This window comes from Chionomys nivalis, chromosome 5 (assembly GCF_950005125.1).
Source record: "Chionomys nivalis chromosome 5, mChiNiv1.1, whole genome shotgun sequence".
Lineage (NCBI taxonomy): Eukaryota > Metazoa > Chordata > Mammalia > Rodentia > Cricetidae > Chionomys > Chionomys nivalis.
In genome coordinates, this window is record NC_080090.1 from 21825730 (window position 1) to 21852946 (window position 27217).

General features: G+C 49.7%; 3 protein-coding genes across 3 annotated transcripts in view; all 3 read left to right on the forward strand.

The window, feature by feature from the left end:
- The window catches only part of LOC130874443 (sodium/potassium-transporting ATPase subunit alpha-4), a 35697-nt gene extending 35544 nt beyond the window's left edge, over positions 1-153 (forward strand). Inside the window, exon 22 of the mRNA XM_057769789.1 lies at positions 36-153. Within this exon, the coding sequence (XP_057625772.1) occupies positions 36-64 (29 nt within the window). The 3' untranslated portion in view covers positions 65-153. The remainder of the gene's footprint in view (positions 1-35) is intronic.
- Positions 154-3810: 3657 nt separating this feature from the next.
- Positions 3811-14429, forward strand: Casq1 (calsequestrin 1). Its single transcript, XM_057769773.1, has 11 exons — positions 3811-4328; positions 5929-6013; positions 7063-7163; positions 7793-7904; positions 8233-8306; positions 8636-8766; positions 10107-10152; positions 10531-10585; positions 10803-10903; positions 12046-12120; positions 13787-14429. Exons 1-11 carry the CDS (start codon positions 4050-4052, stop codon positions 13943-13945), a joined length of 1218 nt encoding a protein of 405 aa, XP_057625756.1. The 5' UTR covers positions 3811-4049; the 3' UTR covers positions 13946-14429.
- A 3037-nt stretch (positions 14430-17466) lies between these two features.
- Positions 17467-27188, forward strand: Pea15 (proliferation and apoptosis adaptor protein 15). Its single transcript, XM_057769838.1, has 4 exons — positions 17467-17624; positions 23554-23727; positions 24900-25055; positions 25218-27188. Exons 2-4 carry the CDS (start codon positions 23556-23558, stop codon positions 25280-25282), a joined length of 393 nt encoding a protein of 130 aa, XP_057625821.1. The 5' UTR covers positions 17467-17624; positions 23554-23555; the 3' UTR covers positions 25283-27188.
- Positions 27189-27217: the final 29 nt, after the last annotated feature.

Sequence of the window (27217 nt, forward strand, 5' to 3'; positions counted from 1 at the left end):
CCCTCTTCTCAGCTCTCTTTGTCTCCTCTGCACAGGCTGGCTGGAGAGGGAAACGTACTACTGAGTGCAGCAGAGAAAGATCTTCACATGACATCGGTCTCCCAAAAGCTGAGACTGAGTGTAACACAACATCTGAGATAAAGCCAAGCGGGGGGCAGAGACATTGGATTGAATTTACTCTGGATGAGAGAGAGGCATTCCTGGGGCTGGACCAAGAGCATCTGGTAGGAGATGGGGTGGGTTGGGGAAAGCCCAGCCTGCTCTGTCTGGAGCCCAGCGAGGAGGTGCACAGTCTTGATACATTCAGTAGCCAGTCTAGAGAGTAAAAATCTGGAGCAGCCCTTGCCTAACTCGGTATGTAGGAATCTGATTTGGGGGGACTAGAGGGTGCTACAAAGTTCTATTCCCACACTTAAAATTGTAGCTGGCCAAGGGAGACCTCCAGGGACCTGAGAGGAGGCTGAAAAGGTACTAGAATCAAGCGTCTGAGGCTGAGTGTGGTGACATATACCCTTAATACTACCAGCATTTGGAAGGTAGAGACAGATGGACCTCTATGAATTTGATGCCAGCCTGTCTACATAGTGAGTGCCAGGCCAGACAGGGCTACACAGTGAGACCCTGCCTTTAAAAACAGAAGATTAAGCCTACTTGTCGCTGAAGGGTATTTCCCATTTTAAAATCAATCTCTCATGTGCTATCAGTGTAAGGGACAAGAGAATGCCCCCAAAGTCTAGCTGGAACCAGCTGATGCTGAGCTACATCTTGTAGAGGTACCATAGCACCCATATCTGCACCCACATTTGGGGTGTGTGGGGCCAAATAATCTAGATCTGACTTGAATTTTCTCAGATCAGATGACAGGCCACAGCACTGTTGCTCTTAAGGAGACCCGTCAGGTCCAGCAAGGCTCAATGACTTGGGAACGGTCACATGGAGTGTGGGGAGGTCCTCTCCTCTAGGGCAGACTGGTGGTCCCTGCCCAGTAGGCCTGTCATTAGGACATCTCTAACCTAGCCCATCCTTTAGCCTTTCTCTCCAGTATAATCTTGAAACAGGCGATGTGCATGCTAGGCAACTATTGTATTGCTGAGCTACACCCTAAGCCCTGGACCCAAGCTTCCCCTGTCTTAGCACAAAGGTGCAAGGAACCTCTCTCCTACCCAGCCTCTTCCTGTGGTTCCTTCCCACTTTGTCTTCCCCCTTAATACCTCGTTTCTGCTCAGTGAGCACCTCTGCTTTGCTCTAAGATTCTGAGTTCCTTCTCAGGGACCTTTTAGGGATCTGTGCACCAAAGGAACCAGAAGAATGCTGAGGAAAACCGGGAAGAACTCAGCAGCTGTTGCCAAAATACAGCATAGGCACCATTGCACACCTCCCGACACTGCGGCAAGGGCTGTGCTCTAGATTCCCACCACTGCACTCTGTTTCGTAGGAGAAGAAGCTAGAGCCTCATTCTGGAACTTGTAGCATTAACCGCTTTTCAAACTACTCTTTCAGTGGTAACCGTGACCAAACACGGTTACAAATGAAACAAAAACTAAACAGGATAATGGGAGTGGAGCATGGACCTGAAGGATGGGCTTTGTTGCAGGCTGGCAGAAAACAAAACAAAATTTTTAAAAAATCCCTCACATTGAAGGGTGTAGCCAGCCCCTCTTTCTCTGTATCGGGCTCCTTTCTCGGAGGTTTCCTTCCACCCCTTTCGTCTTCCAACACAAGGTCTCCTGGGGACAGAGCTCTAACAGTCTGGGGTCCACCCAGGCTGCTGACAGGGCTGAAACAGACCCTGGAAGATGGAAACGAGGTGGGGAGGTATGTGAGATGGGGAGGAGGGGGACCAGCTCCTCAAGTTTCAGTAGTGAGGAACTTTGAGTGTCTGGTGGGTTAAAAATACTGACACCCCAACTCAGGGTCATTTGATATGGGTGGCTGAGGCATGTTAAATCCATCCAAAGGGCTGCACACAGGGAGCCTGGAATGAAGGGCTCCTGAGAAGACAGCACAGAGGGAAGCATCAGAGAGAGGAGGCCTAGAGCAGTGATGTAGGAGCCGAAGAGGTTAAGGGTAGAAATGGAGCCAGAAAGGGCCCCCAGTGGGGAGAGCTGGCAGCATAGAAGGAGCTGAAGGGGCCAGGGTCCCCATGAAGTCCTGTCTGCTTCCAAAGGTCTAATTCATGAAGGAAGAAATCTAGTGCTCCGTTGTCTCTTCAGACATTTGCCTCTCCCCAGAAACCTGCAGAAATGAGACACCAAGACTGGATCTACTCATGGGCAGTCCTGGGTGGCCTTTGCAGCCAGGGTTGTAAGCTCTGCCTGGCACATTGGGCGCTCTCCCGGGAGATCAAGAGACAGGACTCTGAGATGGCCCCAGCTCCAGCGCCATGCACTGGTCTCCCCTGCTACCGTGGCAGCTGTCCCTCTTATACCCACTCCTGTTCTTAAGAATGTAAGTTAGGCACGTGAGGTCTGTCACAGGGCAGCAAAAGAAGCTATTCTGCTAATATAGCTTCATGTTTCTACCTAGATGCAAAATAAACACTATCCTTCTCGAATGAGAAAAACCTTGCAGAGGGGACAAGGAGAGCTGGCTTTAGGGTGATCTTCTCACGATTCCCCTTGAGCCCTGGTGTAGTTCTTATAGAGTGTGAGCCCTAGAAGGCCATAAAAGGGGTCTTGCTAGATACTGAAAACTAAAGTCATCTCTTCACCTCCAAGTGAGGAACCTGAAACTACCGTTTTCACACCTCCAGCTCTGCTTCGGGTCTCAGATGCATAGAATTAATCCACAATCCGGGTAACCTTGCACAGGGCCCACCTCTTCCTGTTTACCTCATGTTGATTTTTCCCAGGTTTATACTGGATCATCTGGTGCCTTATCAAAGACATAGGAAAAAATAGTATTTTTTTATTATTAGCTCTCTAATTTAGAATCACGCAGCCTGGGCATCCCGCTCAGCCCTCTCTGTCCTAGAAACAGAGTCCCGCAGGATCAGGGCAGAGAGCACTGGGAGGAAGCAGCCCAGAAGAATTCCCTTCCTCATAGTGGTCCTTGCAGGCTGAGAAAGCCCAAGCCCACATCCCTACAGGATGGAATCTGGGCCAGCCCTGTCCTTCCCCGTACATTCCTGAGTTAGGACTGGTGAGAGAAGCAAAGGAAACAGGCTGGAGCAAAGCCAGGCTTCTGGTCTTGGACTCCACTCCATCTTTTATTCAGAGAATGATCTCATCCTTGGTCCACGTTCTTTAAAGGGAACTGCAGGGGGTTTCTTTCCTGGAGCCTGGAATGTGCTTTTATTGCCCCCTCTCTTTCATAGGATCAAAGAAATAGTCTTTACCTATGGATGATTGCTAGATTTTAGGCGTCAGATGAAAGGCAGCACGTCCCCCACTTCATCCTCAGTTTAGCCTCTGACCCAAACTGCGTCCACCTCTTCACCTACATGTCTGTCTGATTAGCCTTGTCCTACCCTGGGATCCCCAGTTACCCCTCCATCTCCCCTCCTCCAGCCTCGGCTTCACTTACCCCTAACTCATCTGGTCTTATTTTTAGATCCGGCATCTCTCCCTTTCCCTTTCTTAATATGGCGATGAGCTCTTAGGCCTGCATGGGGCCAGGGGCTGAGGAGCCCTGGCCACTGGGGGAGGGGGAGGAAGAAGCTGCTGGGAGCCTAGGGAAGAGGTGTAGGAGGTGGGAGGATTCAGGCTCTCGTGGAGCTGTCCTGGCCTCAGAAGGTTATCCATCTCTCCTGCCAACCACAGAGACATATTTAGACAGGACCAGGTGGGGACAGAGGGGTGCCAGTTTCAAGGGGCAGCTCCGGTTCCCTCCCCGCCCCTGCTCCTATTGCTCCTCCTGACCCTTTTCCACTTGGCTCTGTCGGCAGTTTCTCCAGGACCCAGCAGTGTCCTCTGTCCACTGCTCTGGCCCAATCCCTACCCCACCCCCACCCAGAGCCCCTAACTCAGGACTCTTGTATCCAGGGGCACCTCCCTATCTCAGCTAACCTCCTCAGGACCAGGAGAGCAGACCCAGATCCCACTACCTCCATGAGAGCTACTGACAGGATGGGGGCCAGGGCAGTGCCTAAGCTGCGGCTAGCACTGCTGTTTGTACTGGTGCTGGGGATACCCAAGCCAGGAGTCCAGGGGGAGGAAGGGCTGGACTTCCCCGAGTACGATGGTGTGGACCGTGTCATCAATGTGAACGCAAAGAACTACAAGAATGTGTTCAAGAAGTATGAGGTGCTGGCCCTCCTCTACCATGAGCCCCCTGAGGACGACAAGGCCTCTCAAAGACAATTTGAGATGGAGGAGCTAATCCTTGAGGTGAGTAGAGAATAGCAGGCCCGAGGAGCATGCCCAGTCCCTTCTGTGTCTGAGGGTGGTGGAAGCTGGGGTCAGAGCATCACAGGGCCTTTGTCTTCATGGAGAGCATGACTGGAATGCAGCCTTAGCCAAAAGAAAAAGACTCAGGAACCAGGGCCCTATGCTTCCTTTGGTAACTTTAGGGCAAGTCTGTGCGGTAGGAGGCAGGGATCCCAGGTTTAGCTGGGAAGGAGGGGGGCTGCGTGCAGGCCTCTGCTTTGCGTTCCATACCAGCGATGTTCTCTCCTAGTAAAAATATGCCCCCCTCACACACTTAGGGCTATACCCCAATACCCAGCAGGAATGTAAACAGGACTGATATTTACCTATGACTGACTTAATGACTATGTAGTTAAACATCTCCTGGGGGCCTCCCACGAGCCTCCCAGCCCAGTCCCTTTCCGTCCTCCAATTCCTCTTTTGTCCCTAGTGGACAAATGTCCTTACAGAAAATTCTTTTGGTTGAAGGAGGCTTCAGCATGCCATCCCCATCTTTTCTTTCAGAGAGGAGATTTCTTTACCCCCACCCCAAGTCTGACTTAACCCACAGCAGAGATGGTTAAAACAAAGCACAAGGATGTGGGGGGAAGTGGCAGCAGGGAGACCTTACGATTGGGATACATGGCCACACACACCCTTAAGGGAGCTGCGATATGGTCATGCTTTTTTGTTTTGTTTTGTTTTTTGTCTTAACTTCTCTGGTCCCTTCTCTGGCTTGGTGATACCAAGAGGCTCCACTTTGTATGGAAAACTTGGAACATTTCAGTGTCAGACACCAGGCCCCAGGCTTGCATTTCTGTGTGTCCTGTCGGGCTCTGGAAACCGCTGTCTGATTAATGAGCCAAGTATTTTTATCCTGAGTGCTCAGTAGCCTCTGCCATCCACCTGCCACCCGCCCTCCCGTTCCCCTAAGAATCACTGTGCTGCAGGACTGGGCAGGGTGCAGCTGTACCCACAGCAGAAAGAGTCAGGGTGGATTACTGGGTGGGGAGGCTTGTGGGGGAGTGACCAGCCTGTGACTACCCTGAAGACTGGCTGGAAATGCTACAGTACTACGGAAAGGGGAGACGGATCTGGAAGAAGAATGCTACTTAGTTTCTGATGTGACTCTCCCTCCTTGGGTGATGAATGGTGACCTCTTGACTTTCTAGACTTTCCCACCCTTCAACAACATGACCAGGCGCCCCCTCACCCCATCTGTCTCAGTTCTCATTTTGGGAGTTACTTGAGGGTTCCAAGGATCCTATATTCCCCTATGCTGAGTTTGGCCTTTGATCAGGATGGAAGGGGCAGGGCCCCGCCCTTCAGGGAAAATGAGACTCCTCATCTTCCCTCAGGAACTTTACAATGTGCAATAAATACCCACAATCTTTAAAAACACTGCGACAAAGACAGGCTAGGACCAGGGGGTGTTTGCAGAGTGTGCATCTTAACGAATGGGCAAGGTCAATGCTTCAGCTTCTTGTACCTCAGCTGACCTGATGGTAGGAAAGCATTAAATGGGGAAGGGGGTTAAATAAGAATTCTAGGAGCTAATTTTAACCCTGACTCCTTCTTCCAGTTAGCAGCCCAAGTCCTAGAAGACAAGGGTGTTGGCTTCGGCCTGGTGGACTCTGAGAAGGATGCAGCTGTGGCCAAGAAACTAGGTAAGGAAGGGAAGGAGGGGCAAGAAGCGGAAAGGGGATGCCAGACCAGAGATTTCTCGGTGGAGGACTTGGGGGAGATACAGGGGGCTTAGGAATTCTTCTACCATATCTATTCTGGTGGGGAGGAGAGTCTGAGACTGGGGGCTATTCTATACAGAGATCTGTGCCTGCTCCAATCCAGCACAAGATGGAGTGGGGCGGGTGGCCATCTTTATCTAAAAAATGGCTAAGGCTGGGCATGAGCAGGGGCATGGTGGCTCATTCTTGCAATACTTGTACATGGGAGGATAAAGCAGTAATATTGTGGGCTCAAAGCCTCCTCGGTTACATAGTGAAACAACCAAAAAAAAAAAAAATGCATGTAGATACTTTGCTTTGTATACTAGCCTAATTTAGTTAAAAAAAACAAAAAAACAAAAAAACGCGAGAGAAGAAACAAAGAAAAACACAGCTAGGTGTTAGAAGGAAAGGGGAAACCAAGGAATACAGGCATAGCCAGAGAGACCTTCTGCAAAGACCTTTTCAACTCCTCTCCTCTCCCACCCTCCCCCTCATCCCTCCCCTCCCCCCCTTAGCAGAGCACAGATGCTACATCACCCGGCCACCAGGCGGCAGCACAGGCTGGACACCGGATGTGGATGGGGGAAGGGTAGTTAGCAACAAGTCATCTGGACGGCCATAGCAGAGAAGCAGCTCCTAGAGTCTTCAGAGACGCTGGCAGGAATATTCATCCCCGGCTATGTAGGCAGAGCAAGGGAGCTGTGTTGCTAGAATCCGCATTTTTCTGGTGTCCTCCCCTCAGACCCCACCTGCTCCCCACAACCCCTCCTTGCCCCAGCGTCTTAGCCTGCTCAGCTGTGAGGTTAGCTCCTGAACTAAAATCACAAGGCGCGGACGTAGAACGCAGGGTGTAAGGAGTTGTTGAAGGTGAGTGGGGGAGAGAAATGGCGAGGCAGGGATGAGTCTGTTGGGATTATACAGTGGGCTCTAACCAGAAGTTCGACTCGGGGAAGGCTGGGGTCGCAGCTCACCTCCCCTGTGTTCCTCAGGACTAATTGAAGAGGACAGCGTTTATGTGTTTAAAGGAGATGAAGTCATTGAGTACGATGGCGAATTTGCTGCGGACACTCTGGTGGAGTTTCTGCTTGATGTGAGGACTCCCCTGAGCCTGACAGCCTTGACATTTCCAGTGCCCCTTAGTCCCTACTGATCCACCCTCCACCCCTACACACACACCACAGACACCACAAACCAGACACGCATACTACATATGCTGCACACATACCACATGTAACATACAATAGATAAACATATTTCACACAGATCAGACACAATGCACACAAAACAGACACACCACATGTATATGCTCACACGTAACAAATAGCACACATCATATACAGTACCACATATACCAGTCACACAGCATACACACAATGCACTCTCATAGGCAGCACACATGACGTACAATACACATATATCACATATAACATGCAACATACACAATTTATATCAGATATATACCATGCAATTAGACCCATAAATAAGCCACACATACAACAATATATCACAAACATATACCCCATGCCAAACAGAAGATACAGAACATATACCTCACACACAAGGCACAACACTGTTAACAGTGTACAGCATACCATGTGCCCACCCTCTACCATCAGCTAGTTCTTTATCCCGAAAAAGTCCCCTGCCTTTCCCTGGATCCCTCTCTGTGTCCTATCAGTGAGGACAGAAATGGTCTCCTTCATGTTTTTGTTCTTCCAGGTCCTAGAAGACCCCGTCGAATTGATCGAAGGAGAACGAGAGCTGCAGGCATTTGAGAATATTGAGGATGAGATCAAACTCATTGGCTATTTCAAGAACAAAGACTCAGAGCGTGGGTAACACCTCCACTGCTCCCCTCTCCAACCCCGCTTGCCTCCCTCCTTCTGCCAATGGCTCAGCATCTCTGGTTCTGCATTTCCTGTCCCTCTCCTTCCTTCCCATGGTCAGCTCCTTCATCTGTCCTGTCTCCTGTACCCTGGGGCATTCCCCAATCCTCCCCCACCCCAGCCCTGCATTCCAGAACTTCCGCTACAATTCAGTTGTATTTTATTCTCAGAGAACTAGAGGCTAGAGGAGATGGGTCCAGGAAGATCTGCAGAGAAGCCAAGGGGCTGATTCTCTGGCAGAACCTGAGAATGACTGTCCTCTCTTCTCCTCAGACTACAAAGCCTTCGAGGATGCCGCTGAAGAGTTTCATCCCTATATCCCTTTCTTCGCCACCTTCGACAGCAAGGTTCTCTTCCCTGAAACCGCACGGGCTCTCTCTACACTCTTAAGTTGCCCCCAGCCTTCTCTCCCAAATTGATGGGGTCTTGGTCCCATTCTGCATTCCGGTACTCCCCCACCTAAAACTCATCCCTTCCTTCTTCTGTATAGTTGAAGGGAAGAGGGGCATTAGATTGTCTACCCTGTCTTTGTCCTGTTAAATTAGCCCAGGGAAGTTAAGCTACCCACGCAGACTCACATTTTCTGACTCCTTTCCTTTAGCTCGTTTCCCCTTTATACTAGTTCCCACTCGAACCCTGCATCTCCAACTCACAACACTTGACTACTTCCTCAAAGGTGGCAAAGAAGCTGACCCTGAAGTTGAACGAGATTGATTTCTATGAGGCCTTCATGGATGAGCCTGTGACCATCCCAGACAAACCCAACAGTGAAGAGGAGATTGTCAGCTTCGTGGAGGAGCACAGGAGGTGGGGACTGAGCAACGCTCTTAGTGGGGGCGGGTTCCTCCTGAGGCTAGAACACCAGTCTGTTAGCTGGGCTGGGAAACTTAAGCCAGCCTGGAAGCCAGTGTCCACTGGAGATGAATGCTCTTCTGGACATTGGTGCTCACTGATACACTAGTGGTTCTGCATTATATTTTGTGCCCCAGAACTTAGCCCCGAGCCCTGTACAAAGTCCTCTGTGAATGTGTGTGGACCGTGGGGCTGGTTACGATTTAAGGAATTTGCCAACAAATGAGTAGTGAGTGCCTGTGTTCTGACCAGAGACTTAAAAGGCTCCTCCTCTCTACTGTTGAATTTCATTCTTTTATCATCCTCAATGAAAGAGGCGTCAAGGGGAAGAGGAGTCAGAACTGGGATTTAAGCCTTAACTCAGTCCCATGCCTGTTCTCATTCTCAACGCTAGCAGTTGTCAACAGAGGTAGAGGAATTGGCCAGTGGCTGTTAGGCAATGTTTCCAAGACATTTTTGGCTGTGAGGAGTGTGGCTGGTATTCTAATTAGAAGCCAGAGATCCTATTAAGGATCCTGCAGTGCACAGGATACCCCCACCCCTCTGCATCAGCGCTGCTGAAGCTAGGAAAGCCTGCCCTATACTCACGCATAATTCACTTCCTTCATGAGACTCCACGACTAGAAATACCCACTCATCAGTCTAAGTACCACTTACTCTCTCCCACTGGATGCTGGATGCTGGCCCCTTTCATTGGGGCACGACATGTTTGCATTGTTTAACTCTACCCAATACCTAACTCAGTATTTACAATGTATTTCAACCCCTCCCTGCTCCTGGTACTGGGAAGGGAACCCAGGGCCTGGCACACATTAGGCATGGTATATATATATATATGTGTGTGTGTGTATATATATAGCTTTGGAGCCTGTCCTGGAACTAGCTCTTGTAGACCAGGCTGGTCTCGAACTCACAGAGATCTGCCTACCTCTGCCTCCCGAGTGCTGGGATTAAAGGCATGTGCCACTGCCACCCAGCATGTGGCATGCAATTCTATTGAGCCCAGGTTGTCAATTTTATTGAATGAACAAATGAAAAAAAAAAAAAAAAAGACTACCCTGATACCCAGTTCTTACCGTTCCCCCTAGCGTCTCTCTTCCAGCCATCCCCTTCCCACCAGCCATTGTTTTGCAGCCATGCAATGATCTGGGCCTGACGCCCAGAGCTTTAGATTTGCAAGCCGGCTTGTTCTGAGGTACAAACTGTCTATGCCCTAGGCCTGACCCAGAGGGGGTTTCAGCTGTGGGGACCTTCTGGAGGGAGATGTGAGTAGGGACCTTCTGTCTCTCTCCTAGATCAACCCTGAGGAAACTGAAGCCTGAGAGTATGTATGAGACTTGGGTGAGTGCCTCTCCCAGGACCCGGTGCTTGGGGAGCAGGGGTGGGTAGAGTCTTAGAAATGGCCATCCTTCCGCTACCTTGTGACTTCTGCTGGGGTGTGGGGGGGGAGCAGTATCTCAGTCAAGGGGTAAGGTTTCTGTACTGAAGAACACATCTCCGATGGCAGGCCTAAGTGAATGAAGAGTACAAGGTAGTCTCGAACTCTGAGGGTAAAGGGCTTACCAGAGCCGAAAGGTGTCACTCAGAAAAGAGTCACCACCATGAAAATACAAGGTGGCATTCCATGATTCAGACTCAAGCAACATCAAGGAGGCTGGATAGGATTAGAGTGAGGTCGCCCCCAGCTATAACCCTGCTCCCTTCCTCACCCTCCAACAGGAGGACGATATGGACGGGATCCACATTGTGGCCTTTGCAGAGGAAGCTGATCCTGGTGAGGAAAGAACCCTGACATGGCCCAGGGGAAGCCAGGGGTGGGTGGTGTGTCTGTTGGGTCATTGGACTGCGGAAGGCATTCCTGGGAGTTTGCTAGCAGCCCGGGGCGTGCCATGTGTTGGTGTAGGAGGTGAGGAAACAGGCCTGGATTCCTGTCTCCTGTGTCCCTTTCCTTTCTGCTCCACCTCACATTTCTCCCTTCTGCTCCCTCCAAGATGGTTTTGAGTTCTTAGAGACTCTCAAGGCGGTGGCCCAAGACAATACTGAAAACCCTGACCTTAGCATCATCTGGATTGACCCCGATGACTTCCCCCTGGTAAGAGGCCCAGCTCAAGCACTGGGCTCCTAATCTGGGGACTTGGCCTGGGGCGCTGTTTTTGTTTCAGAATTCCTAGCCCTATGTACTTCCTAGTTGGGGACCCAGAATATTATGCCTGCTGCATGTTCATGAGCAATTTGGACAGAGGGCATCTGAGCAAGGGGAACGGGGACGACATGTGATTGCACGGGATGTAGTATGTGATTCCCAGATCAGAGGCAGACAGGTGATTTGTGTGCCAGAGCTGAAAAGCGGTCCTCTGGCGAGCAGTTGGATACAGCACACTGCACATGAATTCAGGAAGTCAGCAGATCCCATGAGCCGGGAGATGGCTCCACGCTCAGCTGAATCCCTAGCATCTGCCATTTGTTGTTGAATGAGCAAACAGGAACATGACAGAATACTGATGATTGCCAGGTTTAAGTACTTATGTTAAGACACGCAGGAACTGAGCTGGAGAGATGGCTCAGAGGTTAGGCGCACACGCTCCTCTTCCGGTGAACCTGAGTTCAGTTCTCAGCACCCATGTCTGGTGGTTGTTCAACTACAGGGGATCCATACCACTTCTGAAGGTATGCACACACGTGGTAAATGCTCAAACACACACACATAAGTAGAAATAAAAATAAACCTTAAGTAGCTGGATGGTGGTGGCACACACCTTTAATCCCAGCACTTGGGAGGCAGAGGCAGGAGGATCTCTGTGAGTTCAAGTCCAACCTGGTCTACAAAGTGAGTTCTAGGACAGCTAGGATTGTTACACAGAGAAACCCTGTCTCAAAAAAAATCAAAAATAAATAAATCTTAAAAAGAGAGAGATGAAGGAACTGAGGGTTCTGCAAAGAGAAGTGAGTTGCCCCAAGGCATATGGCCAATCGTAGGTAGACCCAGGAACAAAGTAGAGTTTCTGTTCTACTTCTCCAAAGGGAGAAGCTGCCTTCCTCGTCTTTTTCCTTTGAGGTTTCTTCTCTTTCACTGATTAGCTTTACCTACAAGATTGTAGTCCACAGCTGGGCTGTCCCTCCATCCGTTAGCGCAGCTCATCCTGCCTCCTTTTAGCTCTGGCCCGAGACTTATCCTCTGATGGGCTTGTGAACTTCTAACCGGTATTAAGTTGACGTTTTTGGTTCTCTCCACAGTTGGTCCCATACTGGGAGAAGACGTTTGACATCGACTTGTCAGCTCCGCAAATAGGAGTTGTCAATGTTACAGACGTGAGTTTCCTTTCCTCATTCCTGGCTGTGCAGCAGATCATCTCCCACCCAAGTACTAACCGGGGCTCGACTTTGCTTTGCCTCCAAGATCAGATGGGACTAGGTGTGTTTAGAGTGGTGTGGCCGTAGACAGCACCAGCTGTCTCAGCATAGCTAGCTCTCTTCCACACTGCTGCTAACAACCAAGCGAGCACTGCCCAGGAGCAGTAGACACTCTGGTCAAATGGCTGGACCTGTGGGGTGGGGACGCATGACCTGAGCATTTGAATCTTTCACTCGCTGGAATCATGTCATTCTTCAAAGTCCAGTTCAATTTCTTTGTCCTCCACTGAGTTTCTTTTTGGAATCATCCCCTCTACGGTACCCTGGGAGCCACTGGCATTAAGAACTTCCCTTTAGAGCATCCTGTCTCTTCTAGCAGTCTTGGAACATTTCAAAGGCAGACGTCTTCTGGTGACCACATAGTAGATACTTACGTGTTGAGCTGAACTGAGTAGAGCAGCTTTTGCACTTATAGTATTCTCAGTCTAATGGAATAGGCAAGTATCCCGCTAATTGTAAGGCTGGCTCTGGTAAGTTTTATAATAGAAATAAAATGCTAGGAATTTCTGCTTGAGAGACTCGGAGTAGAGTTTAAGAGGAAGCAGCATTATAGTGGAGATTATATAGTGTAGAGGATTTCAATCGGAGACAAACTCTCCAAGCTGAGAGCCAGGCCTGGTTGCCCATGCCTGCAACCTAGGCACAGGAGAGGCAAAGGCTGGAGCACTGCAGAGAGTTCAAAGCCAGCTTGGGTTACACGGCTGAGTACGAGACCAGCCAGCCAAGGTTGTAAAGCAAGTACACATTTTTTGTTTTGTTTTGTTTTTATTTTTATTTTATTTTTATTTTTTATTTTCGAGACAGGGTTTCTCCGTAGCTTTTGGTTCCTGTCCTGGAACTAGCCCTTGTAGACCAGGCTGGCCTTGAACTCACAGAGATCCGCCTGCCTCTGCCTCCCGAGTGCTGGGATTAAAGGCGTACGCCACCACCGCCCGGCCTTGTTTTTATTTTTTGATTTTGAGGCAGGTTTTTGTCCATACAGCCCTTGCTGTCCTGGGACTCACTCTATAGACCAGGCTGGCCTCTAAATCAGAGATCTACCTGCCTCTGCCTCCTGAGTGCTGAGATTAAAAGGGTGATTCATCAAGAGCATATCTTAAAAAAAAAAGAGTTGAAAAACAAACAAACCAAAACCAAAAACACAGCAAAAAGTGAATATCAGGTTTGGGAATGGGCAAGCATTTTTTAAAATAGAGTTTCAGACTTTAAGATCACTGAGACTATTACTAGAAAATCATTTTATAAAAATCTTGAATGTTGGCACCTCTGACTTTATTCTGTTGGCTGTGAGTTACCACCAGTGCTTTTGTATTATGGACGCAGTAGAGACGCATGCTTTCAGCAGGTCAGGATGGCAACAGTGAAGGAAGACAGACTGAAGGGAAGGAGGTCTGTGGTCGGTTCACCTCTTCTTTCCACTCTGGCCATCACTATGCTGACTCTGATCTTCACCAGGATAGGTTCTCTGGCCACGGAAGGGACAGAGGATGTACAGTGAGCGGGAGGACGAGGTCCAGATCTGTATTAAATTTGGCTTCCATCCCCTACCTGTGCCATCACCTAGGCGGACAGCATATGGATGGAGATGGACAACGAGGAGGACCTGCCTTCTGCCGAGGAGCTGGAAGACTGGCTAGAAGATGTGCTGTCGGGAGAAATCAACACAGAGGATGATGATGACGACGATGATGATGATGACGACGACGATGACGATGATGACTAGTTGCTGTGGCAACCAACTACCAGCCCCACTTGCTCTTCACATGTACCTTCCTACCATCCACACACTTCCCCAAGCTCCTTGGGACACTAGGTCACTCTCTACTACAGGGCCCACTGTGGTCTACATACAGGGTGCTTGAGGTCCTGGTCTCCCCCGCTGATGAGAAAGGGAGCTGCTTCTCCTCAGATACCAGCCCAGTTCTTTCATCTCTCTCGTTTCTTATTCTATACCTTATCCGTATCTACTGATTCTCTCCTCCCCATACTTTCTGATTCTCTTGCCATCTCTTCTCTGTCCCGTCCATCAACACAGTCTCCCACTTTTCAAATCTTAAACCTTTCTGGCTGTCCTGATCCAGGCCAGGAGGAAGGGAGGTACTGTGTTCAGGGATGTATCTCACCCATCTCTTGTTAATGTATTTGGGTCAAATGCAAGGCCTTAATAAAGAGATCTGGGGCAGAATGAGCAAGTGTCTGTTGTTGACGATGTCTCGCCCTTATGGCAGGAGGGAGGTGACCATCGGAGGGGAGATTTCACTGTGAGTGCCTTTTTAGGAATGAGCTAGGGGCTGATTAACAGTTATCCCAGGGAGGGCTGGATATTTATCTGCCTCCAGTCAACAAGCCTTTTCTGAACACATGGTGTTTGTTCAGTGTTGTTGTTGGGATCTGGAGGAACAGACAGCGCTAGGCCTGTCCCTGCTCTTGAGCTGACTAGCCTTGCTGGAAAATTAAGACTAGCACCCTAAACAACGGAAGAATACCATAGCAATATGTAATTGATTATGTTGCTGCTTGACAGTGCCCTCCCAGAGGCTCTGAATTTAACATCAAGACTGAGTCCACTGTTCTTCCTTAGTGAAGGTCTCTCCAGACCATGGCGGTCCTGCCATCTCCTTCTGTGGTCCCCGTTGCTGTTTCTGTGTACATACACCTACACCTCCCTTCTTACACTTGATGCACCCTGTTTACTGGTCTGCTATTACACAGCCACTAAAGTGAGTCCGGAGGGCAGGGACTCAGGCTTTCTCTTTATTTCTATAGGACCTTGTACATAAAGAATTATTTCTATAGGGCCTTGTACGTAAAGAATTATTTCTATAGGGCCTTGTACGTAAAGAATTGCCCCCATGGTAGTTTAAAGAAAGAATGAAACAACAAGGTAGGAGAGGGGGATAAACATGGACTTGGTGACTTCCACGATGGAAGCAAACCTCCTCAAGACCTTCAACTGAAGAACGGGATTTGATGGGAGCCAAAGGAGTTGGGACAGGGACATTGCAGTCAATGGAAGTATAACAACAAACTCAAAAGCATTAGCAGGGTGTGTTTGTCATTTTGGCGGAACCAGAGGTCAGAAAAGTGAAGAGAAATTCAAGTTGTGGCCACAGGATTGGGCAAGTGTAATGGGGTTGATTTGTACAAGTGTTTGAACTAAATCCTATGAACTGGGATAGAAGGGCAAAATTTCAACTAATAATAGCAAAAACCAGGATAGACTTGGGAAGGGGAGGTGATGCAAAGGCAAAGAGCCCCACTCCTAATCAGAAACTGTATGATCAGTGAGCTGGGGAGAATCTGGACCCGTGTGGTGGTCATGGCAACCAAGAGGAATTGACTTTTGAACTAAGAGCATCCCCAGACTTAAACCTGTTAAGAGTTTTGTGAAAAAGATTCACACACATACTCCCACCCCCAGGATAGGTTCAGGTGGGAGTAAGCACACAGGTGTTGGGAGAATGAAGGACCAAACTGCTGAACAAGCTTCTAAATAAAGAGACATTGTTGTTTTTAGATAGGGCATCACTATGTAGCCTCTTGTTTCAACACTCTGAATCTTGATATGGCAGGTGTATACCACGTTATGCCTCACCCTAGTTTTTGTGAAACCAGTGTAAAGTTAGTAGATGTCTAAGTATGGAAAAATGAGCCCTGAGATTATAGACATTTTCACTCTCCACAGACAAATCTACCCAGGCAGCACTCTTAGAGAAAATGGCCATATTGTATAGAACAGAAACCAAATATCCATCAACCTGTTCACACATAATGGATAATTAATAATTGGGTGTTAGGTTACACCATAAAAGTATGGGGTTTGTCTAGTACAGGTTAGCGAAAGATACCACACTAAAGAACTTCCTGTTTTTTTTAAGCACCTATCTGGTACCGGTCCCTAAAGACTTCATATTTCTGACTGTTGGAAGAACCTTATATTGGCACAGCATCCTCATTGGCTGGTGGACACAGAACTTGATGAACTTAGAGGAAACAGTAAGCAGGAAGCTCATAGTCTGTGTCTGCTGCCGGATCTGCTTCATTTAAATACAACATGTTGTGCAGTTGCTGAGTCTCAAAGATGGGTCAACAAGAGAGTTTGGCTCTACGACACAGAATTAGGAACAAAAGCAAATTCTGGGGGTATGTTATCTTCAAAGGGGCAGCAGCCAGCCACGCTGGGGGAGAAGAGCAAAGAGAAGCCCTGTGAAATTTAAAGTGGTAGAAACATGATCTGCTTCTCCCAGAAGTGTGGCCCCGAGAAAGGAACAAGTCACTGAGGCTTCTGGAAGGGTCTCTGCCAAGCTAGGACGGAGGCAAGACGAGCCGTTCTAGTGGCATGCAAACATGGAAGGATGGTCATACTTCTAAGGGTTGAGCTGAGATCCCTTATGCTAGAGATGGAGTAAATATTGAGGGCTTCTCCAGTTCTCCCTTCCCTCTTTCAGTCTGGCTGAGAATGTGGGGGAGGAAAGTCCCTGAGGTGGAGGGGAAGTGAGAATTATCACACTGGGCCTAGGCAGAGGGACAGAGCTAGGAGACAGCTAAGTGTGGCTTTGTTAGTTGTCTATATTTGCATGCTGAGCTCGTGGCTTTTTTCCCCAGAAAATAAAATTACATCATTGTATGTGTGTGTGTGTGTGTGTGTGTGTGTGTGTGTGTGTGTGTGTGTGTAGGGGGTGAGTGTGTCCGGGTTTATTTGGGAAAGGCAAGGCAGGAGGAGCACAGGGGTCCAGCTGCTATTATCCAGAAGAGATCATGGCTCCAGGCCAAGTAAAAGAGATTATTATCCTGTTGCTGCTCCTCCCCACCCCCATCCCCATTTCTATTCCTAGCATGGACAAACTTGATCATTTTCTACTGCTCCTCTGACCTATAAGGCCAGGAAGGAGGCTTTTCCAAATACTAAAGCAAAGCAGCCAAGAGAACCCAGAGGTCACAGGCCTTCCAAAACCCCCAATCCAAATTGCTTCCGCTTTCCAGGGGTCCTAGCCACCGTGATCATCCAAAAGTCAGAGGGCAGAAAAGCGACCCACTGGGGACAAATTAATCTGAGGACCGTTCCACAGTTGAAGTGGAAGAGGCAGAGTCCATACTCCAGACCAGTGCTGTCTGCATCTAGGAGTCTTCCAGAACCCCAGCCCACAGTCCATGTCCCCTCCTGCCTCCCCTCCCCCTTCTCTCGCCGCTCCCCGCCCCCCGCCCCTCCCCGGCTCTGACATCACCGGCCAGCCGGGTGGGGTGAGGCGGTGCTGGGCTCAGGCTCTGCTCCACGGGCGGAAGAGGCGGCGGCGGCAGGAGCGGCGGCAGCGGCAGCGGGAGCCAAGGAGCTGGCTCCAGACGCTGCTTAGGAACCGGGGACCCACGAGTGCCCGCACCCTGAGCGCTCAGCTCCGGAGGCGGTGAGAGGGGCAAAGGGGAGATGTGTCGTGGGGTGGAGGTAGATTGGGGGTCTGGGTCTAGAGAGGTCACGATTCTGAACCCGGGGGATAAATAGGGGAGCGTGAGGATTCAGACAGGTCCATAGTGTCAGGCCCCGTGGGGTTTATGCCGGTGAATTCAGAGTCTGGATTGTGCTGCAGGCAGAGTGGCTTCGTCTGCCCATTCCGTGCTGAACAGCAGTTTGGGAGTCCTATGAGGCCTGGGGATTAGGATGTAGCCTGCTTCCCGCCCAGCCGGCCTGGCCAGGCCAGCTCCCGCCCCTCCCTCCTCGCTGTTGCTTCGGACTCGCCTCTGCAGGCGGTCTCTGGGCTCAGCTCAGCCCAGCCTCAGCTCCTCCGGCAGCAGGCAGCTGGTAGGTGTGCTCTCACACCCAGCCTACTGCGTCTGGGGAGAGTGAGATTGGTGGAAGCTTGCCCGGAGGGAAGGAGGTAGGAGCTGCGGGTGCAGAGGAATGATGTAGGCTACGTAAAGACCCTAATTTAAAAAAAGGAAAAAAATCAGTGTCAAAACCGACAGGGACACAACACACCTTTAAGGAAAAAAGCCAACCACACGGTGACACACACCCATGTGACTTACACACATCCTCTCATACAAACCAAATCACAACATCCTTGCACTACGCATCCACCCACCCACCACAACCCATTGCCTCCCGTGTGGAGTCTCCGTGACCGGCGGCTCTAAGATATCCCTCTTAACAGGAATGTTGAGTAGTGGGTGTAAGCGGCTGCTGTCCACAAACGCACCCAGATTTTATGGACAGCTTTAGCAGACAATACCTCAAAGACTGGTGAGCCTGTGCTCTTACCTGGGTGAGGGGCTTCCTGTGACCTTTCTTGCTGACTGCACGTTTAGAGCATGGAGTACCTGGGAGTGGCTAGATTCTGGGCATCAGTGTGGCCAAAGGATGGAGGAGGGAGCAGAAGCAAGGGAGAGGGCGAAAAGAATGAGTCAGCCACGGATGGAACCCAAGTTAGAGGGAGGGTGGGGAAAGAGAACGGGGGGGGGGGGGAGAGAGAGAGAGAGAGAGAGAGAGAGAGAGAGAGAGAGAGAGAGAGAGGAATGTGTGAGAAGGTAGACATGGAAAAAGGGACAGATCCAGAGTGAACCATGGAGAGGAAAGGAGAGAGAAGGGTGGCCAGAGGAACCGGAGAATGCTCGAGAGTAGGCTAAAGAGGACCCTAGAAGTTAGGGAGGGTGAAGAAAGCAGGGAGTTAGAAGGAACACGTGAACATTTGTGTCTTGTTTCTCTAGGTTGTGTCTGGCCCCCAGGCTGGATGAGCGATTAGTGTTAATTGCTCTTCCCTTTGCGGTTAAACACTCCAGTGGGGAAACTGCCAGCATGCCCTAGGCTGCCAGCTTCTACTACTTATACGACACCTGTGCTCAGCAGGTGTACGTACATATACTTCATACGTAAGGTCACAGACTCACAAGACCTCACACACAGATCTTCACGTACAACGTGCAGACAGTCCAGCTAGGCTTCTTCACTAGCTAGGCAGCAGCCAACCATCATATATTCCTCTGTCCACCTTTTTCCTTTTCAGTGGGGAAGCGGATCCCTCCTTATGGTAGCTCTGAGTATTTGGGTGGGGACGCTGAGTCTCATGAAATTCAAATGTGTCCATGGCTATCAGCAAATGAGATGAGTGAATCGGGAGAGAGAGAAGGTATGAGAGCCCGTGGGAAGAGTAAAGGGGGGTTGGGAACTTAGCTCAGTGGGAGAGTGCTTGCCTGGTCCTCCAAAGTGGGGCTAAAGAAGGTAGCTGAAAGAGGTGGAAAAAGAAACCAAAACTGACGAAGGAGAAAGAAAACAGATGAGAAGGGACAAAGCTGTGAAAGACACAGTCTAGAGGGAGAGTCACAGGGCCCATTCCCTGTTCACAGTCGTGAAGCCCTCTTCTGCCCTGCCTAATCCAATGCTAGCTATCTTTGGCCACCTCCATCTTGGGCATGGCCCTTTGCAGTCTCAGAGGCAACCTGTTTTTCTTCCTAGGTGTACATTTTAGAGCCGTCCTCCCAGGCTGACCTGGAACTGTAAAAACCCTCTTTGTTACAGGAAGAAGGGTGGCCGAGCTATCCAAAGCTAGACAAAAAGGTTAGGGGAAGAAGTCAGCTAAGATACCCAAAGAAACTGCCTGGATTTGGGGCCCAGACATCACTTACATCACAATGGCTCCAACCCTAGCACCCTCCCTTCCCACCTGTTTCCGTTGATTACTTCCCCAGCTTCCAGCTCCAGACAAGACCAACTGACTTGAGTGAGTGCTGAGGAATCCCCTCCTGCCTATTAAAGGGACCTTCAGGTCCTTGCATCTGCACAGGATGGCCCCTCCCCTCAACTGCCAGCAGCTGTAACAGATGTGGAGGAAGGGGTAAAATCTAACCCTTAGGCTTCCTTTTTAAATTTCCTATGTGGAACCAAATGCTGGGGAAAGGGGATAATCGGCCACAGATTAGGATCAGAATGCTCAGAAATAGTTATGGTGCTGCCACCCCCACTAAGGTGTTTGATCCATTTGCGAGGCTTCTCTGAGCAACACACGACTTACTTGTCTAGTGCTATCTTCCCAATCCGCACCTAAAGGCCCCTTCTCCTGCACCCTCAGTGGTCAGGGCTCTGCCTAGAGCCACCTTCGGAGAGGTAGGGAGGAAGGAAGGAAGGAAGGTGTGAGGAAGCAGTGAGCAGAATACAGAATGAGACGAGAGGGAAGGGAACTGACTTCCTGCAGCCTGAGCTCCAGTTCCTGTCCTGGTATCCTGTCCCAAGAGTGGCCTCCACCCGGCGCTCCTGAGACGGCCCCTATGCTGCTCCAGAGATGAGAATTTCCAGAGCCAGGAAGGCAGACTTCTCAATAGGTCCTTACGAATTCTCAATCTTTGGTGAGGATGAAAGAGGCAAGCTCTGCCAAGCCCCACCAGACTGACCAGCCAGGGGTAATAGCTGATTAGTGAAACCCAAAAGTCATGTAGGGGAGAGTCCTCCTGTCTGTACCCTAACTGCCCTGCTTTTGCCTGTCACACCTCGCCATGGACAAAAGCAACTTCAGATTCTCCTTACTCTGCTCCCTCAAGAGACCCTAGTCCTCTTTTCTGTCCCTTAGCCCTCTCCATACTCTTCCCATTGGTGGTGTCATTGTCCTGATGATTGGGAGGGGGGGGTTAACTCTGAACGGAGGTTGCTATGGTAACAGCTGAGTGGAGGCTGCAGCCTTGTGGACTTGTGTCTTGCACCCCCCCCCCCCCAGACATATCCACTGAATTCTTCATGCGCAGCCTTTCCCAAGGCCAGCTCTCCTGTCTCACTGTGGGTTCCCTCACCCCTCTGGATTGAGTCTGCACTTTCTTGCACACTCTCAGCTGGTTCTAACACAAACATACGTCCCCCAGAAGCTCACAGCTAGTGCCTGCATATACCTCCCTTACCAGAGCACCCAAACACACCTACTCTATTTGCCACATACCTGTTTTCCCCCAGGAAAACTCAAGTGCGTGCAAACATGTCTGTACACACTGTCTCCCCCAGCCACCTTATATATCCTACCCACATCCCTCTTAAGGGCCTCCTTGTAAGTATTACTCTTGGAAACTGCCCCCAACCTTTGTGGGTGTGTATGTTACACACATTAATCCCTTCCCGCCTACCTCCCCGGCAGATCTGTGTTTTAGATCCAGAGCCCTAAATCTTCACTCCTCCCGAGTCACACACAGCTACACATGTTCCTCCCACAGCAGCTCTCGTATTTACAAACTCCTCTTCCCCGTGACATCAAGGCAGTATGGACCCCTTTTCCACTAAGACTTTGGTCCTCGTGCCTCCTTTGGGGCAGGGTCTTCTGGTCTCCATCCTATGCTACGCTCCCCCACACCCCTTTTTCTCCCCTAGGATTATCAGTGGAGGCGGGGCTGGGCTCCAGCTTGCTGCTATGTGACCTAGATTTCAAGGCAGAGATGGTTCCTGGTGCTGACAGTCAGAGAGCATTGTCCCTGGCCCTGCCTGGTAGGACCATCGCTGGGCCCTTCTGCCTGGTAGGACCACCGCTGGGCCCTTCTGTCTGGTGGCACCTGGTGTGCAAGTAAAAGTGTTTCTGATCAATTCTTCCACGGATCGTGCTAGCCCTGCTGTCTGGCTTATTGTCTGTTTGTGTCACGGTGCCTGCCACCGAGGGAAAGTATTATTCTGAGAGCTTATTCTGGTCCAAGTAGGGGGCTGAGAATAAGGTCTTCTGGGCCCATACTTATGCAATGCCCATGGCTCTGCCTCAGTTCCCTTGCAAGAGAGGCTAGAAACAAGGAAAACAGGTTTGTCAACCTGCTCCTTTGATCTGCAAGTTTCAGGTCAGTATTGGGTGATGCATGGGCAGCTCTGGTCAGGTCCAAGGCCAAATAATTTCTTGCCCACCTTTTGGTCTAGCCACAGAATGCTTTTTTAATGCTTTAATTTTCTGAACATAAAAATATACTCATTGCAAAAAACAGTTCCTTACTTGAAATAAGGTTTTGCTATGTAGTCCAGGATGACTTTAAACTTGGAGCAATTCTGCCTTAGACTGCTGAATGTTGGAACTACAGGCATAGGTCACTATACTCAGTCACTTAGCGTACCACTGGAGTTTTACATTTTATCAAATCTATAAAGTTCATTCTGAGGTCTGACTTTTTTTTTTTAAATATACATTGGTGTTTTGCCTGCTTATATGTGTGGGTGAGAGTTTTGGATCTCCTGGAACAGGAGTTGTTGCAGTTTTGAGTTGCCATGTGGGTGCTGGGAATTGAACCTAGGTCCTCTAGAGGAACAGCCAGTGCCCTTAATCACTGAGCCATCTCACCAGCCCCAGGTCTGACCTTTCTATTTTAGCTATTGTCCCTATTTTAGTGAAGGGTGTCCTTGAGTGCTCCCTTCCTCAACTGAGGATCATGAGAGGCATGGAGGCCAATGGCAGGTCTAGCCTTGCCTGTAGGCGGCCAGGTTGGAGGTAGCATTAGAGGATGCTGATAAAAGGTTAGCAGCCCCCTTCCTGCCAGATTTCTGAAAGCTACATCTAAACTCCCCTCCCCCCATCACCCAGCCTGCCTGGGAACTGGGCGAGGGGCCAGAGCCAGCCGCTTGGTATTCTTCAGCGCGGGGGCTGCAGGCAGAGCACAAAGGCTAGGAGGGCTGAGTTGGGGCCCAGTAAACTATAAAGGGAGAAAATGGGCTTCACAAAGGTGGGGGTGGCCCACGGCTCCCTGCTACTTTAAGACCTAATAATCTAATGCAGGGGTAAGCATGGGGTGGGGGGACGACAGGGATCCATCAGACCAAGTAATTAGGCATCCATCCAAAATGAGTCATTGGAGGGGTGGTGGGAAGTTGAAATGAGGAACCCTCTGCTTCTGGGGAAGAACGGAAGATGGAATGCACGGGGCTTCAACCAAACCTTTTAGTGTCTCAATGCTAGGCAAGCCTGTGACAAGGGGAGGAGTTGTAGGTAGGTGGGGCAATTGGGAGGGGGACTTGGAGACGCAAGAAAGTCTGGAGAATGTTGCCATGGCAACCGCCTCCTCAGTCAGGGGAGCTGTTGCCAGGGTTACTGTTAAGGGAGGGAAAAAAGAAAAAGATTGTGCATGGGGTGTGTGTGACCTGTCACTCTAGACTCCATGATGGCTCCTAGCTTTCCTAAGTTTCTTCTTGTGTATCAGAGGTTTTCCTTTTCTCCCTCCGGATCTGCTTTCCCCTGAACCTCCACATTTTAGGTACATACCATCCTGGCAGGACAAAGTGCTCTTGTGTGTGCGTGTTGCTGGGGATGGGGATAAGGTGCAGATAAGAACTGGCAGCAAGTGAACCAGACCCCATACACTAAGCTCAGCTTTCTCTCCCTTTATTACCCTGACTACCAGTCATGGCAGAGTACGGGACTCTCCTTCAGGACCTGACCAACAACATCACCCTTGAAGATCTGGAACAGCTCAAGTCAGCCTGCAAGGAGGACATCCCCAGTGAGAAGAGTGAGGAGATCACTACAGGCAGTGCCTGGTTTAGCTTCCTGGAGAGCCACAACAAGCTGGACAAAGGTTGTGGGGGCTCTGTTCATTCAGCAAATAGAAACAAACTAACACAAGCCTCTTACACAAAGTGAAACCTTATGATGGGGCAGGGTAAATGATACACTCTTAAGAGACGACAGGATTCTAGGGCAGTAATCATTAGACATGCTTCCTTTATGGCCCTTTTTAGTACAAAATGTTTTTTAATACCTGTGCTATTGTGGTAAAACTTAAAGCCATAGTTCTAATGTCTTCTTACCTACTTTTAGAGGCTGCTGCTTTTTAACAGTAGGAAGGAGACACTGGTTAGAGCAGTAGCATGCAGCTGGGGCTTGCAGGGAGACGTGTGAGGCCGTCTCAGGTGCCGGCAGAGTGACAGGGAAAAGCACTTGCCATGCATGCCCACCGAGAGCCCAGGGCTCACAGTCACAGAGGGAACCAACGCCTCAAAGTTGTCCTCTGACCTCCACGTACTTTGCCCACACTCAACACAATGATAATGCTAATAGACCATCCCCAAGGCAAGTGGGATTCCTAAAGCAGAACCCAGAGAACCTTAGCTGGACTTAAGATTGGATCTGATTACCTGAGAATGTAAATCTTGAGTTAGATGGGTCTGAAAGGGAAGTCAGAGTCCTTTGTATGAACTCTTCTGGCTCTAGTATGATAGATGGCAGGGAGGGATATTGAAGGAGGACTACGCAAGACTATTGCAGCAACCAGGGCGGGAGGCATACACAATCTTCACAAACCACCCTGTCTTTGTCAGTGCTTTCTCTAAGTAGCTTTTCTTACTGGACACAGAACTTTTTTGATTGGCTCTAAATCTCATCCTTCTTTTCCACATGTGGTGTCTCGAATTCTGATACTCATTTGGAAAGAAAATGGAAAAAGGACAGGATGGATGTGGGCTAATTTTGAAGGCAGTTTTTCTATTGTCCCTTCCCAAGGATGGACTTGATATCTAGTCTTTATTTCCCATTTATGCCCTAGAAACTTTCATTGACACCCGTCCTACCTAGATCAGTCCTCAGAACTGCATGGCTGCCGCAAGCTTCCTTTCACTGGCTTAGCACCCCCTTCTTTCAGTCCCCTCCAGTAACCAGTGTAAGCAGTCAGTGTTGGTTCAAGAATACCAGTTTGACAGGGTAGAGGCTGACCTCTATCGCCAAGTTCTGACTCAAGCTGCCTTCCTCCAGACAACCTCTCCTACATTGAGCACATCTTTGAGATATCCCGTCGTCCTGACCTACTCACTATGGTGGTCGACTACAGAACCCGCGTGCTGAAGATCTCGGAGGAGGATGAGCTGGACACCAAGCTAACCCGTATCCCCAGTGCCAAGAAGTACAAAGGTAACAGGCCATGCCATGGGCATAGCTACACTGCTGCTTTTCTTCTCTGACTATATTCTTAAAAGTGGAGAATCACCCTGAATTTGGGGAGTGGAGATTGATGCTCAATGGGCCTGCCTGGTTAACTTCTATCCCTGGACATACCCATCTTTGCTTTTCCAGACATTATCCGGCAGCCCTCTGAGGAAGAAATCATCAAATTGGCTCCCCCACCAAAGAAGGCTTGAGCAAGGGGGAGGAAGAGGAGGAAGGTTGATCTTCATCAGACAACTCCCTTCCCCATCCTCACCGGGAGGGGCTAGGGCACTCCCCCTGCCCTGTACCCACTTACTAACTTGGTCCTAACCCCCTTACTTTGCGCGTGTGTGTGCGTGTTCACACGCTCTGGCTGTCTGTCTGTCTAGCTCATCTAGTTCCTCCTCCTCATGAGGGGACTGGAGTCAGGGGAGGGGGAGCTTAATTTCCCCACTATAGGGGAGGTGGAAGCTATTTCTATGTAAATAGAAATCGGCACATTCCTCCTCCTCCCCTTTCCTCCACTCTTCCCCCACATCTTTAAAGTATGGAAGCAGAAAGGACCTGCATTTTCCTGCACTGAGGAGTTAAGGTGAAGATGAGGTATGGGAGAGATGGTTAGAGCTAAAGAAAACCAATGGGGAAGGAAGATAAGAGGCAACTCAACCTCTACCTGGAAGGGGAAAGCAAAGCCAGAATTCAGTGTTTGTAAATCTCTGCTGGACTGGCTGAAGTCCAGTTTCCTGCTGTTCCTTAGGCTGAAGTCCTGAGCGCCAGCAGGTCCTCTTTTATGCCCTTGTCACGGGCCTGGGATGGGTATGAGCCAGAAATCTTGATGAGAAGACCACTAGATCCTTTCCTGGCTGCCCCCCAAAATCAAACCCCATGGAGAAGCCAGCATTTGATGTCCCCAACTTCTGCTCTGGAGAGACTATGCTGGGACCAAGCACTACTGAGCCTGAGATAGGGATGCAGGCAGAGACAGGCCCACTTTCTACTCCTTTATTCCTAAATATAGACTGTTGAATATACTGACCCTGAGCCTAAGGAGGTTGGGGAATGAGATCTGTAGGTTTTAACCTCAACCTGCCCACACCTACGGGGTCCCAATATGGATATTGTAGGTAGCCTTCACACTCTGGAATACCCCAAAAAGGAGTTAATTACAGTGGTTTCCTTTGCGCTGATTACCACCCTAATTCAATCCAGGAAGGGACTTGGTAACCTTTCTCATTTGGGTTTGTGGATGCTGCCAAGTCACAGAGTACAGTGAGTGAACCCAGCCTCCTACCTGTCCCAAGATGCCCTTCCCCATCTTGACCGTGCTAACTGTGTGTACATATATATTCTACATATATGTATATTAAACCCGCACTGCCATGTCTGCCCTTTTTTTTGTGGTTTTTGGCATTAACTTATTGTCTAGGCCAGAGCAGGAGTGGGAGGGGATTGTCACAGTGAAGGGAGTGACAGAGCCAAATTGTTACATAGCCCAAATGGAAAAGAAAGCATTTAAACCAACCACAGCAAACATTAAATTTACATGTGAGCTCAGAGACTATTTAGAGGAAGTTGAAGGTAGGAGCTTCTAGGATGTGGGAGCAAAGCTTCACAGGAGGGGAGGCCAGGCTGTCAGAAGAGGAAGAAGCCAGACTGGCTAGCTAGCGCATTCAACTCCTAGCCCAGCCCAGTCTGCCCATCCCCTCTGACCACTGCTGCAGACACCTGCCTTAACACACACACCTCCAAGACTCCAGTTTTGCCTTAAAGGTCCTTCCTAAGTCTCCCTAGTCCTGTCTGGCTTCTCCTTTAAGAAAATAGAGACTTGTACAGCTGGGAGAAAGGAACTAAGCATAAACCATCCTTCCATCTGGGACTGTATGAGAGCGAGACGGAGCTTTCCTTATTTATGGGAGAAACAGGAGAAGAGAGAGGGTGCTTTTCAGCAGTTTCTCTGTAAGGCAAAAAAATAAACTTTAAATAGACTAACCTGCCCTAATAGACTGACCTACCCTGCTATCCTTGTGCTGCCGTGAGGTTGCCCCTAGCCTGTGCTCCTGTCTGCAGCATGCACGGCCTTGTTCTAACCCTGGAATAAAGGTGACTGACTGTACTGTACCTGACTGATTCTAGAATTTCTGTGGGTC